This window comes from Ranitomeya variabilis, chromosome 1 (assembly GCF_051348905.1).
Source record: "Ranitomeya variabilis isolate aRanVar5 chromosome 1, aRanVar5.hap1, whole genome shotgun sequence".
Classification (NCBI taxonomy): Eukaryota; Metazoa; Chordata; class Amphibia; order Anura; family Dendrobatidae; genus Ranitomeya; species Ranitomeya variabilis.
In genome coordinates, this window is record NC_135232.1 from 778,387,294 (window position 1) to 778,402,428 (window position 15,135).

Genomic DNA, 15,135 nt, shown 5'->3' on the forward strand with positions numbered 1-15,135 from the left:
AGTGTATTCACATCAGGGCACCTCGCTGCATTGTGTGTTATTATTGTGATGCTTATTTCTTGTTGTTAAACCTATAAAAAAAACTGAAAAAAAAAAATGCAGAATAAGAAACCAACTCCAGCCTCGTCCTCCCCATGTAGAGAAACTTTCAGCTCAAGTCTAGCAGTCAGCAATGTCTAGAAATAGTTAAATGAAACCAGAGTCAGTCTTCGCGTGTGCACGAGTCACATGACTCCACAGTGTCACATGACCTCGGAAGGTCCTTTTCGTGCATAATATTTAGCCTCTACACAGCTTTGTTTGGGGCTGCATATAAACAGCACACTTCCGGCAGCTCATAGCATGGCTCCTCCCACACAAGAGTCTGGTCGCAGGATGGTGACGTCACTGGAGGTCCTGTCGCCCACTAAGCTCTAAACCTTATCTCCTGGCCGTGGCAGAGGCCGCATAGAATGCTGAAGAATACCGGGTATTTCCGGGGGATTACGTGCCCGTTCAGTGAGAGTTGCCTGCGGCCGCACTGTGTCTTCAGGCATGGAGGAAGAAGCGCCGGGAGTGTTAGGAGTGAAAAGGGCCGGAGTGGGGCGGGTGAGCCTTCCTCTTTGTTGTAGTCCTCGGCCGTGCAGTGTGCTGCTCTCCTCACTGTCAGCCATGGTGAATGCTGTGCTGTAGGGCTTGTGTTCACACTGCACGGTCTCCAGATGCAGGGTCAGCTGAGTCTCCATGAGAAGAACAGTGTCCTGGAACAGCCTTGGTGTTGTGTGTAAGAAGGAGAGAGTCCAGTAACTGGTGTCTAAAGCTGACGCTGTGCCCCCGCGTCTCGGGGCTTCTCTCAGAAAATCTGCATTTGTCCAAGCAAAGTTCAAGTGATTTTTCAGAAGCCTCCTGTTTTTGTTTTTTTTTTCGTAGTAAAGTGTTTAAAGCAGCTTTTTAAACGTAGAAAAAACACATTAGAGCAGATTATTGAGTATTATGGTAGAACCGCCTGCAGCAACAACACAGTGCTTATGTTGGATGTGAACACAGCCCAAGAGGCTTTTTCCGAGATCCATTATGAAAATATGATCTAAATTGACACGCTGTGGATGTGAAATCCAGTGATCCGTGGCGATCAGCCTCCCCCCCCCCCCCTTCACACACCGCCTCTTCTAAGTAACTGCATGGGAGTGGATCACGTCTCTCTGTCACCCGCATAGTGCCCGAAGTCTCGCTCCTGTGCAGTGGATTCACTGGCGGTTAAGTAGGCACAGTGAGGCGCCCCTGCTCAGATTCCACTGCACTGGCACCATGTGGTGCTATATTCCCTTTATGCTAAAGAGGAGGCTTCCGTCCAGCTGCCAGAGACTAATGGCCTGGCCACAAGGCTGGGTCGTCTATTTGCAATAACTCTACTAACAACTGTGCTTGTGTTTCTTATTCTTTGCAACCGCCTCTCTCCTGGCTTCATCCGCAGCTCTTCATAGGTGCAGGCATGACCCACCTGTGACATTGCACCACAGCTATAATGTTGTGCTTGAAAAGAAGAGCTGTGGATCCTGTCGTGTAAGAGCTGGTTTGCCCGTGGCCACAGACCATGGGTTGTTTTTGCTTTGCTTATATAAGCTTTAGTAAGTGCAAATGAATGAGCACATCCCAGTCTCTCTCTCACTTGATTCGATTAACTATTCATTTATGTGGTAGAGAACATGATCTGATTTACAGGACACTTCACTCTGATTTTATATCTTTTTTAATCATAGCTACCTTGCATTGTGTGCAGATTTCTTTAACTCCTTCACAGTCGGGAAGGAGCTCCTGATCCTTGACGTATAGGTACATCATGTCGATTGCATGCAGCACAGGAACTGTATCTCTGCGATCGCTGCCTGGAGCTCCGTTTACGTGACAGCCGAGCCTAAGCTGTCACAGCTGGGAGCTTTGCCTGCACTGCCGGCAGTTGTTTAACCTTCTAAATGCTGCAATGAGAATCGATCACAGGAAAGGAGCATGGTCTAAGATGCTTCTGTTCAGTGTAAGGCTACTTTCACATCCGTTGGTATGGGGCCGTCGCAATGCGTCGGCCTGACGTACTGACAGACGTTGTGCAAATAGTGCACAACGTGGGCAGCAGATGCAGTTTTCCGACACATCCGCTGCCCATTGTGAAGACCGGGGAGGAGGGGGCGGAGTTCCGGCCGTCGGAAATGGCGGATCCGATGGACGAAAAAACGTTTCCTTGAACGTTTTTTCGTCACGACGATCCGCCAAAACACGATGCATCCGTTGCACGACGGATGCGACGTGTGTCCATCCATCGCAATCCGTCGTCTTTAATAGTCTATGGCAAAAAAACGGATCCTGCGGGCACATTTGCAGGATCCTTTTTTTTACCAAAACGACGGATGGCAAAAAACGCAAGTGTGAAAGTAGCCTAACACTGACAGGTATAATGCATTATACCAGAGATCAGAATAGTAAAAGTTGAAGTCCCATAGAGGGACGAAGTATATAGTACATACATATTATATACAGTACAGACCAAAAGTTTGGACACGCCTCATTTAAAGATTTTTCTGTATTTTGATGACTATGAAAATTGTATATTCCTTTCACACTGAAGGCATCAAAACTATGAATTAACACATGTGGAATTATATACTTAACAAAAAAGTGTGAAACAACTGAAATTATGTCTTATATTCTTGGTTCTTCAAAGTAGCCACCTTTTGCTTTGATGACTGCTTTGCACACTCTTGGCATTCTCTTGATGAGCTTCAAGAGGTAGTCACCGGGAATGGTCTTCCAATAATCTTGAAGGAGTTCCCAGAGATGCTTAGCACTTGTTGGCCCTTTTGCCTTCACTCTGCGGTCCAGCTCACCCCAAACCATCTCGATTGGGTTCAGGTCTGGTGACTGTGGAGGTCATGTCATCTGGTGTAGCACCCAATCACTCTCCTGTTTGGTCAAATAGCCCTTACACAGCCTGGAGGTGTGTTTGGGGTCATTGTCCTGTTGAAAAATAAATGATGGTCCAACTAAACGCAAACCGGATGGCATAGCATGCCGCTGCAAGATGCTGTGGTAGCCATGCTGGTTTAGTATGCCTTCAATTTTGAATAAATCCCCAACAGTGTCACCAGCAAAGCACCCCCACACCATCACACCTCCTCCTTCATGCTTCACGGTGGGAACCAGGCATGTAGAGTCCATCCGTTCACCTTTTCTGCGTCGCACAAAGACACGGTGGTTGGAAACAAAGATCTCAAATTTGGACTCATCAGACCAAAGCACAGATTTCCACTGGTCTGATGTCCATTCCTTGTGTTCTTTAGCCCAAACAAGTCTCTTCTGCTTGTTGCCTGTCCTTAGCAGTGGTTTCCTAGCAGCTATTTTACCATGAAGGCCTGCTGCACAAAGTCTCCTCTTAACAGTTGTTGTAGAGATGTGTCTGCTGCTAGAACTCTGTGTGGCATTGACCTGGTCTCTAATCTGAGCTGCTGTTAACCTGCGACTTGAGGCTGGTGAGTCGGATAAACTTATCCTTAGAAGCAGAGGTGACTCTTGGTCTTCCTTTCCTGGGGCGGTCCTCTTGTGAGCCAGTGTCTTTGTAGCGCTTGATGTTTTTTGCCACTGCACTTGGGGACACTTTCAAAGTTTTCCCAATTTTTCGGACTGACTGACCTTCAATTCTTAAAGTAATGATGGCCACTCGTTTGTCTTTACTTAGCTGCTTTTTTTCTTGCCATAATACAAATTTTAACAGTCTATTCAGTAGGGCTATCAGCTGTGTATCCACCAGACTCCTGCACAACACAACTGATGGTCCCAACACCATTTATAAGGCAAGAAATCCCAGTTATTAAACCTGACAGGGCACACCTGTGAAGTGAAAACCATTCCCGGTGACTACCTCTTGAAGCTGATCAAGAGAATGCCAAGAGTGTGCACAGCAGTTATCAAAGCAAAAAGTGGCTACTTTGAAGAACCTAGAATATAAGACATCATTTCAGTTGTTTCACACTTTTTTGTTAAGTATATAATTCCACATGTGTTAATTCATAGTTTTGATGCCTTCAGCGTGAATGTACAATTTTCATAGTCATGAAAATACAGAAAAATCTTTAAATGAGAAGGTGTGTCCAAACCTTTGGTCTGCACTGTGTGTGTGTATGTATGTATGTATGTGTGTGTGTGTGTATATATCTCTACTATATAATTGTCTAAGGGTCACTTCCGTCCGTCTGTCACGGATATTCATTGGTCGCAGCCTCTGTCTGTCATGGAACCCAAGTCGCTGATTGGTCGTGGCACAATGCCCACGACCATGCGACGACCAATCAGCGACGGCCACAGTCCGGCGGCAATATGGTTGCTCTTTCCTCCCCGCAGTCAGTGCCCGCTCCATACTCCCCTCCAGTCATCCAGTCAGCCCTCACTCAGGGTTAATGCCAGCGTTACCGGAGCGCGGTGTAACGCACTCCGGTTATGCAGCTATTAACCCTGTGTGACCAAGTTTTTACTATTGATGCTGTGTATGCTGCATCAATAGTAAAACGATCTAATGTTACTAATAATAATAATAATAAATAATAATAAGAAACAACCTTATTCTCACCCTCCGACGTCGCATCCTGTCCGCCGGCAGGTTCCGGTGCTAAGGGAGAAGGACCTGCCATGATGTCACGGTCATGTGACCGCGACGTCATCACATGGCCTGCGCGAGAAGGACCTGCCATGACGTCACCGTCATGTGACCGCGACGCGATGTCATCACAGGTCCTGCACTCAGTCATACCAACCCTGGGACCGGAAGCTGCCGCGTGCACCGTACACAGGAGCCAGGACTAAGGTGAGTATATGTTTATTTTTTATTTAATGTCACTGGCCAATATACTACATTACTGGGCAATATACTACGTGGCTGACCAATATACTACATACTACGTGGCTGAGCAATATACTACGGGGGCTGGGCAATATACTACGTGGGCTAGGCAATATACTACATGCTGCGTCACTGGGCAATATACTACGTGGCTGGGCAATATACTACGTGGACATGCATATTCTAGAATACCCAATGCGTTAGAATCGTGCCACCATCTAGTGTATGTATGTATATGTATGTATGTATGTATGTATGTATATATGTGTGTGTGTGTGTATATACATACATACATACATACATACATACATACATACATACATACATACATACATACATACATACATACATACATACAGTGGGGCAAAAAAGTATTTAGTCAGTCAGCAATAGTGCAAGTTCCACCACTTAAAAAGATGAGAGGCGTCTGTAATTTACATCATAGGTAGACCTCAACTATGGGAGACAAACTGAGACAAAAAAATCCAGAAAATCACATTGTCTGTTTTTTTAGCATTTTATTTGCATATTATGGTGGAAAATAAGTATTTGGTCAGAAACAAACAATCAAGATTTCTGGCTCTCACAGACCTGTAACTTCTTCTTTAAGAGTCTCCTCTTTCCTCCACTCATTACCTGTAGTAATGGCACCTGTTTAAACTTGTTATCAGTATAAAAAGACACCTGTGCACACCCTCAAACAGTCTGACTCCAAACTCCACTATGGTGAAGACCAAAGAGCTGTCAAAGGACACCAGAAACAAAATTGTAGCCCTGCACCAAGCTGGGAAGACTGAATCTGCAATAGCCAACCAGCTTGGAGTGAAGAAATCAACAGTGGGAGCAATAATTAGAAAATGGAAGACATTCAAGACCACTGATAATCTCCCTCGATCTGGGGCTCCACGCAAAATCCCACCCCGTGGGGTCAGAATGATCACAAGAACGGTGAGCAAAAATCCCAGAACCATGTGGGGGGACCTAGTGAATGAACCGCAGAGAGCTGGGACCAATGTAACAAGGCCTACCATAAGTAACACACTACGCCACCATGGACTCAGATCCTGCAGTGCCAGACGTGTCCCACTGCTTAAGCCAGTACATGTCCGGGCCCGTCTGAAGTTTGCTAGAGAGCATTTGGATGATCCAGAGGAGTTTTGGGAGAATGTCCTATGGTCTGATGAAACCAAACTGGAACTGTTTGGTAGAAACACAACTTGTCGTGTTTGGAGGAAAAAGAATACTGAGTTGCATCCATCAAACACCATACCTACTGTAAAGCATGGTGGTGGAAACATCATGCTTTGGGGCTGTTTCTCTGCAAAGGGGCCAGGACGACTGATCCGGGTACATGAAAGAATGAATGGAGCCATGTATCGTGAGATTTTGAGTGCAAACCTCCTTCCATCAGCAAGGGCATTGAAGATGAAACGTGGCTGGGTCTTTCAACATGACAATGATCCAAAGCACACCGCCAGGGCAACGAAGGAGTGGCTTCGTAAGAAGCATTTCAAGGTCCTGGAGTGGCCTAGCCAGTCTCCAGATCTCAACCCTATAGAAAACCTTTGGAGGGAGTTGAAAGTCCGTGTTGCCAAGCGAAAAGCCAAAAACATCACTGCTCTAGAGGAGATCTGCATGGAGGAATGGGCCAACATACCAACAACAGTGTGTGGCAACCTTGTGAAGACTTACAGAAAACGTTTGACCTCTGTCATTGCCAACAAAGGATGTATTACAAAGTATTGAGATGAAATTTTGTTTCTGACCAAATACTTATTTTCCGCCATAATATGGAAATAAAATGATAAAAAAACAGACAATGTGATTTTCTGGATTTTTGTTTTTCTCAGTTTGTCTTCCATAGTTGAGGTCTACCTATGATGCAAATTACAGACGCCTCTCATCTTTTTAAGTGGTGGAACTTGTACTATTGCTGACTGACTAAATACTTTTTTGCCCCACTGTATATGTATGTATGTCTGTCTATCTATCTATCTATCTATCTGATTTGAACATCGCTTCACGTTTTACTATTGATGCTGCCTATGCAGCATCAATAGTAAAAACATAGAATGTTAAAAATAATAATAAAAAAAGCAAAACATTATATTCTCACCTTCTGATGTCCACCGCAGCCTTTCCCGCTCCGGTCCCAAGAATGCATTGCGACTCGAAATCACGTAGCGGTCTCGCGAGATGATGACGTAGCGGTCTTACGAGACCGCTACATGATCTCGACTCATTGCCGCAATGCATTCTTGGGACCGGAGCGCGAGGAGCATCGGTAAAGGCCTCGGCTGGATTCGGGGGCCGATGGAAGGTGAGTATATAACTATTTTTATTTTAATTGTTTTTTTTTTTAACAGGGATATGGTGCCCACATTGCTATATACTGCGTGGGCTGTGTTATATACTGCGTAGCTGTGCATTATAGAATACCCGATGCGTTAGAATCAGGCTACCATCTAGTAATATATATATTACTAGCTATTGAACCCGTTCTACGCCCGGGTGGCGAGCATTTATATTGGTATATGGTCTCCATCCTGGTATGTGCTGCTCCCATCTTGCTCTCCCATCCTGTCATGTGCTGCTCCATCCTGCGCCCCCATCCTGTCATGTGCTGCTCCACCGTGTCATGTGCTGCTCCATCCTGCATCCCCATCCTGTCATGTGCTCCCATCCTGCGCCCCCATCCTATCACGTGCTGCTCCATCTTGCGCCCCCATCATTGCGGGCGGCTGTGCTGAGTGCGGGCGGCTGTGCTGAGTGCGGGCGGCTGTGCTGAGTGCGGGCGGCTGTGCTGAGTGCGGGCGGCTGTGCTGAGTGCGGGCGGCTGTGCTGAGTGCGGGCGGCTGTGCTGAGTGCGGGCGGCTGTGCTGAGTGCGGGCGGCTGTGCTGAGTGCGGGCGGCTGTGCTGAGTGCGGGCGGCTGTGCTGAGTGCGGGCGGCTGTGCTGAGTGCGGGCGGCTGTGCTGAGTGCGGGCGGCTGTGCTGAGTGCGGGCGGCTGTGCGTGGCGCTGCTGGGTGCAGCAGCTGTGTGTGGCTTTGGGCGGCTGCTGTGGGCGTCTGTGCTGGGTGCGGCGGCTGTGCTGGGTGCGGCGGCTGTGCGTGGCTGTGCTGGGTGCGGCGGCTGTGCTGGGTGCGGCGGCTGTGCGTGGCTGTGCTGGGTGCGGCGGCTGTGCGTGGCTCTAGGCGGCTGTGGGCGGCTGTGCGTGGCTGTGCTGGGTGCGGTGGCTGTGGACGGCTGTGCTGGGTGCGGCGGCTGTGCTGGGTGCGGCGGCTGTGCTGGGTGCGGCGGCTGTGCTGGGTGCGGCGGCTGTGCTGAGTGCGGCGGCTGTGCGTGGCTGTAGGCGGCTGTGCGTGGCTGTGGGCGGCTGTGCTGGGTGCGGTGGCTGTGCTGAGTGCGGCGGCTGTGCTGAGTGCGGGCGGCTGTATGTGGCGCGGCTGTGCGTGGCTGTGCTGGGTGCGGGCGGCTGTGGGTGGCTGTGCTGGGTGCGGCGGCTGTGGACGGCTGTGCTGGGCGCGGTGGCTGTGCTAGGTGCAGCGGCTGTGCTGGGTGCGGCGGCTGTGCTGGGTGCGGCGGCTGTGCGTCGCTGTGCTGGGTGCGGTGGCTGTGGTGGGTGCGGCGGCTGTGCGTGGCTGTGCTGGGTGCGGTGGCTGTGCTGGCTGTAGGCGGCTGTGCGTGGCTGTGGGCGGCTGTGCTGGGTGCGGCGGCTGTGCTGGGTGCGGCGGCTGTGCTGAGTGCGGTGGCTGTGCGTGGCTGTAGGCGGCTGTGTGTGGCTGTAGGCGGCTGTGCGTGGCTGTGCTGGGTGCGGCGGCTGTGGACGGCTGTGCTGGGTGCGGTGGCTGTGCTGGGTGCGGCGGCTGTGCGTGGCTGTGGGCGGCTGTGCGTGGCTGTGCTGGGTGCGGCGGCTGTGCTGGGTGCGGCGGCTGTGCTGGGTGCGGCGGCTGTGCGTGGCTGTAGGCGGCTGTGCGTTGCTGTGGGTGGCTGTGCTGGGTGCGGCGGCTGTGCTGAGTGCGGCGGCTGTGCTGCGTGCGGCGGCTGTGGGCGGCTGTGCGTGGCTGTGCTGGGTGCGGCGGCTTTGCTGGGTGCGGCGGCTGTGCGTGGCTGTGGGCGGCTGTGCGTGGCTGTGCTGGGTGCGGCGGCTGTGCTGGGTGCGGTGGCTGTGCTGGGTGCGGTGGCTGTGCTGGGTGCGGTGGCTGTGCTGGGTGCGGTGGCTGTGCTGGGTGCGGTGGCTGTGCTGGGTGCGGCGGCTGTGCGTGGCTGTGCTGGGTGCGGCGGCTGTGCTGGGTGCGGTGGCTGTGCGTGGCTGTAGGCGCCTGTGCGTGGCTGTGGGCGGCTGTGCGTGGCTGTGCTGGTTGCAGCGGCTGTGCGTGGCTGTAGGCAGCTGTGCTGGGTGCGGCGGCTGTGCGTGGCTGTGCTGGGTGCGGTGGCTGGTGGGTGCGGCGGCTGTGGGTGGCTGTGCGTGGCTGTGCTGGGTGCGGCGGCTGTACTGGGGGCGGCTGTGCGTGGCTGTGGGCGGCTGTGCGTGGCTGTGCTGGGTGCGGCGGCTGTGCTGGGTGCGGCGGCTGTGCTGGGTGCGGCGGCTGTGCTGGGTGCGGCGGCTGTGCTGGGTGCGGTGGCTGTGGGCGGCTGTGCGTGGCTGTGGGTGGCTGTGCTGGGTGCGGCGGCTGTGCTGGGTGCGGCGGCTGTGCGTGGCTGTGCTGGGTGCGGCGGCTGTGCGTGGCTGTGCTGGGTGCGGTGGCTGTGCCGGGTGCAGCGGCTGTGCGTGGCTGTGCTGGGTGCGGCGGCTGTGCGTGGCTGTGCCGGGTGCGGCGGCTGTGCGTGGCTGTGCTGGGTGCGGCAGCTGTGCGTGGCTGTGCTGGGTGCGGCGGCTGTGCTGGGTGCGGTGACTGTGCGTGGCTGTAGGCGCCTGTGCGTGGCTGTGGGCGGCTGTGCTGGGTGCAGCGGCTGTGCGTGGCTGTAGGCGGCTGTGCTGGGTGCGGCGGCTGTGCGTGGCTGTACTGGGTGCGGTGGCTGTGGTGGGTGCGGCGGCTGTGGGTGGCTGTGCTTGGTGCGGCGGCTGTACTGGGTGCGGCGGCTGTGTGTGGCTGTGCGTGGCTGTGCGTTGCTGTGCGTGGCTGTGCTCGGTGCGGCGGCTGTGCTCGGTGCGGTGGCTGTGCTGGGTGCGGTGGCTGTAGACGTATGTGGCGTAAGTAACTCATGGCACAGCAATTTGTTACTTGCGGAGGGTGAGTATACTTACCTGTCCCGTTCCACCGACGCCATTCCGGGCCATGAATATCCCCCTGCTCCCGGAATCGGCGCCTGCGCAGTCCGCGCTTTCCGGCGTCATTTTCTTGAAGACACATTGCAGTGTGTCTTCAAGAAAATGGCGCCGGAAAGCGCGGACTGCGCAGGCGCCTTTTCCGGCACCAGGAGGACAGATTTTCTGTGTCCTCCTGGTGCCGGAAAAGGCGCCTGCGCAGTCCGCGCTTTCCGGCGCCATTTTCTTGAAGACACACTGCAATGTGTCTTCAAGAAAATGGCGCCGGAAAGCGCGGACTGCGCAGGCGCCGATTCCGGGAGCAGGGGGATATTCATGGCCCGGAATGGCGTCGGTGGAACGGGACAGGTAAGTATACTCACCCTCCGCCTCCTGGCTCGTCTCTGTTGGAGATCGCGGTGTGCGTTCAGCGCTTACGCATACCGCGATCTCCTGGGAGCGTCGCTCTGTGGGGTCCAGACTGCGCCGGCGCTTGCGCTTGCGCAGTCTATAAAGGCTTCGGACAGAGTGACGCTCCCAGCGTTATATTATAGATGTAGCATAATGTAGCATTTTTTATTTTTTTTATTTTTTTTTTAAGTGAGACTACTTCTGTTTGGTTGTTGTGATGCCACTTTCCTTGTGATTAATTGAAAGTGCATGAAGTTGTCATCATGCAAGACCTTAAAGTGAACCTGTTAGCAGGATTGTGCTCAGTAAACTACAGACTCTGTCAGGTTGGCTCCGTTGTACTGATTACAATGATACCTTGGTTGATGAAATTCATCTTGTGGTTGTTGTTTAATCTTTATTTGTAGTTTTCAGTTAGAGATTGTCATGCTCTGGGGCGGCCTATGGGGGGTGTCTTTGTCGTGCTCTGCTTACATATTCATCTGTGTGGGCTTATGTCAGGTCACTGACCCCCTCAGTGGCCTGCCCCATATTCTACATACTGCATATTTTGTTATGTAAAATAGGGGGCAGGTCACTGAGGGATCAGTGACCTGCTATACGCCATACAGATGAATACCTAATCAGAGCACCATATGAAGATTCCCCCCCCCCCCCCCCCATGGTCGCCCCAGAGCACGAGAATATCATTAACTCAAAACTCCTAATTGTAGTGTGAATATAAAAATGGATATTTTGAGTCCATATTGAAATATACAGAATGCATTCAGACCATGACAGAGCAGTATTGCTGGTCATATATTTACAGACAGACAATGCTCATAGTGACACAGTCTTGAGAACTGTTTACTTTATTATTTGAAGTTTTTACCTCACAAATAGTTCTTTGTTATTCTATGTTTGTTATTGTAAAACATGGAGGTTTATTTTAACCTCTGTCTGCTGTGGATTTATGTTGTCTTGGGAGTCTTTTTGTATTGTGTGGCTTTATTGCCCCATATTCTGATGTTTGCCTGGTATCTCTCATTCATCTTATCCCGAAAGTGTAAATCTCTATATAAGGCTAATGACTAAAGGTACCTTCACACGAAGCGACGCTGCAGCGATAGCGACAACGATGTCGATCGCTGCAGCGTCGCTGTTTGGTCGCTGGAGAGCTGTCACACAGACCGCTCTCCAGCGATCAACTATGCCGAGGTCCCCTGGTAACCAGGGTAAACATCGGGTAACTAAGCGCAGGGCCGCGCTTAGTAACCCGATGTTTACCCTGGTTACCAGCGTAAAATCTAAAAAAAACAAACAGCACATACTTACATTCACGTCCCCCTGCGTCCACTTCCTGACTGACTGAGCGCCGTACAGTGAGAGCAGAGCGGTGACGTCACCGCTGTGCTGCTTTCACTTTCACTTTGCGGCGCTGAGTCAGAGGAGGAAGCAGACTGCAGGGGACGCAATGTGAGTATGTGCTGTTTGTTTTTTTTACATTTTACGCTAGTAACCAGGGTAAACATCGGGTAACTAAGCGCGGCCCTGCGCTTAGTAACCCGATGTTTACCCTGGTTACCAGTGTAAAATATCGCTGGTATCGTTGCTTTTGCTTTCAAACACAACGATACACAGCGATCGGACGACCAAATAAAGTTCTGGACTTTATTCAGCGACCAGCGACATCACAGCAGGATCCTGATCGCTGCTGCGTGTCAAACGAAACGATATCGCTAGCGAGGACGCTGCAACGTCACGGATTGCTAGCGATATCGTTATAATGTCGTTTCGTGTGAAGGTACCTTAAGACAGGAGCAGAAAGCTGGGTACCTGTACTTCGACGTGTACAGTGTTGTGATACCTGCATAAGTGGGGACGCCCATGCAGTGGTGTGAATTTCCCAGGAGTTCAGTTCTCTGTCTTGGTGTTGCTTCTCTGATATTCCAGACAGATGATTTTTAAAAGCTCCTTGGTGATGATGTGAGTATATGTATTTAATCTTTACATATACTTACTTTTGTATATTTTAACATACAAAGGTTATCGTTAAAAAAGATGCTCCAATTGGCGAAATAGTGTAAAGAAACTTTAGTGAGCCACACCAGTTCCAATTGAGCTCTATGAAACACACATACACTTGTGAATCTACATTTGAAGCTAGAGGACATGCTTTTTCGGAAGCATACAGAGGTTAAGGGTATGTGCACACGTTGTGTATTTTTCCCGCGTGGATTCTGCAGAATCCGCAGGTAAAATGACCTGCGGATTTTGCCTGCGTTTTTACCCCTGCGGATTCCTATAATGGAATAGGTGTAAAACGCTGTGGATTATGTACAAAGAATTGATTTGTTGTGGAAAATAAACCGCAGCATTCCTGCACGGAATTTTCCGCAGCATGTGCACAGCGGATTTGGTTTTCCATAGGTTTACATGGTACTGTACACCACATGAAAAACAGCTGCGGATCCGCAGAGCCAAATCCGCTGCGGATCCACAGCCAAATCCGCAACATGTGCACATAGCCTTAAGGGAACCGGTCATGATGAAAACAAAGTCCAATTAGCAGTCATCATGCTACAGAGCAGAGGAACTGAGCAGACTGATATATAGTCCTGTGAGACAAGGCTTTACTAATTGTTTTCCCACAATCATAGGTTATACTGAATCTTGTCTCACAAAACTATCAATCCTCCCAGCTCCTCCTGCTCCAGAACATGACGGCTGCACATCGGTCCGCACCCTCATGGTGAAAGATTCCCTCTAAGCTTCCAAATGCTCTTGACCCATCTACAGAATTCAGTGGATTTTTAAATAGGACCTGTCACTTTACATGAATATGTATTGTTGTTTTTTTTTAACCTGATGTAAATGCCACTGTTGTCCTGAATCTGGCATGATTATTTTGTTCCGGACATAGGATACCCCATTATTGACATCCATTATGTCTGATGTCTTCATTGAGTTATCCTCCGAAAAACACGGCCAACGCAATGTGAAAGAGCCCAAAGGTGTGATATTGCGCTAGACCTGTAGCAATAGTTTGCATAGTTGCTGTGTACTTCTTATATAGGGTCATTCCATGGTAACTTACGTTACAACACAATAAAGTAACTTGCGTTACAAAGATGATGGTAACTTTACAATAAGTTTAATCCACATTGGATGGTAACATATTGTAACGCAAGTTACCATCAGCTTAGTAACGAAAGTTACTATGCTGTGCGGTACTGTAAGTTATCTATATTTCTTGTAATAAGAACTGTTGCTTTTAACTTGAGAGGTTAAAATACATTTTACAATACAATAAAAATAGTACTTCTCCCCTGTTTACCAGAAAAGAAAATTTGGCAGTCTCATGAAGGACAATTGCCTTTCCTTTCTTTGTAACGGAAATTACCAAGTAATAACACTCTATTTTGTATTTAATTTTACTGTTGAAAAATCAAACTGTGTGTGTGTTGAAATCTATTGAGAATAGTTTAATGTATAATATACATCCACTCCTTTTTGTGCTTGCCTTCAAAGAACAGTCTGTAGCCAGTTTTTGGCTATGTATGTACAATAAAGTATTAGTATTGATGGAATGTTATTGACACAATAATGTTGTGCAGTCTCATTCTTCCTTGAGCGCTCAAAATACTCAGTCTTATTGGGAGCGGCCACAGCACACACAGGGATAAATTTATCCAACCCAAAAATTTCCATATCATGAATGTAACGTAGGCTACCATGGAATGACCCTATAATCTAAAGTGATATTCCAATAACAAAATGTACTTTAAGGGGTGGAATTCCATTGTCAGATGTACACATTCATAGTGAATTAGATGGTAGAAAACTGCTTACAGACTGACCCAAATGCTGTGTGCAACGCTATTTACGTAGCCATTGCTCAGACAGATGACCAAACACCAAGACAATGCACCAACACCACAATTTTGTTCATTTCTCTAGTGTTGCTTTGATGCAGTATTGTACATTCACATTCTCTGAATTGTGTGTATCATTTTATTTATTTATTTTGCTATTATAGTCGGGTGTGTGTATTATGGCCAACTGGGCATTTCCGGGGGTGGGGGGGAGGAATCTGTGACTTTGTTGTGCCTCTGTTGTCGTGTGCATTAAATATAGAGATTATATGGGTGGAGAATACATCTTTAAGCTATTCCTGTTTCAATTCCATTTTTGGCTCAGTGTAGAGCTCTTTATTTTTTCTCATTCCATACCTCTTTATATTCCATCTATAAGATTATTAATGCAAATAAAATGAAAAGTGATTAAAAAAAATGTATACAAAAGTGTACGCAATCATACTATCCCTTTAATTTAATACTTTGAAATAAAATTGCATTACATCGCAAGTAGTAGCCTTCTTTTAAAGCCGTATCTGAACCTTAGTATTAGAAACTCGTCAATACACTAATAAAGATTAAACAACAACCACAAGATTGATTTAATCAACCGAGGTATCATTTTAACCCCTTTCTGCCATTGGACGTACTATTCCATCCATGTGGGGTGGGCCTAACTTCCCAAGGATGGAATAGTACTTCCAGCACGATCAGCCGCGCTCACGGGGGGAGCGTGGCCGATCGCGGCACATTAACCCCCGGCACACTGCGATCAA

The 15,135-nt window shown here is 49.3% G+C and overlaps 1 protein-coding gene across 1 annotated transcript in view; it reads left to right on the forward strand.

The window, feature by feature from the left end:
• The first annotated feature begins 258 nt into the window (after window positions 1-258).
• REXO1 (RNA exonuclease 1 homolog) overlaps window positions 259-15,135 on the forward strand; it is a 200,506-nt gene continuing 185,629 nt past the window's right edge. The window contains exon 1 of the mRNA XM_077272241.1: window positions 259-588. Coding sequence (XP_077128356.1) covers window positions 453-588 — 136 coding nt within the window. The 5' untranslated portion in view covers window positions 259-452. The remainder of the gene's footprint in view (window positions 589-15,135) is intronic.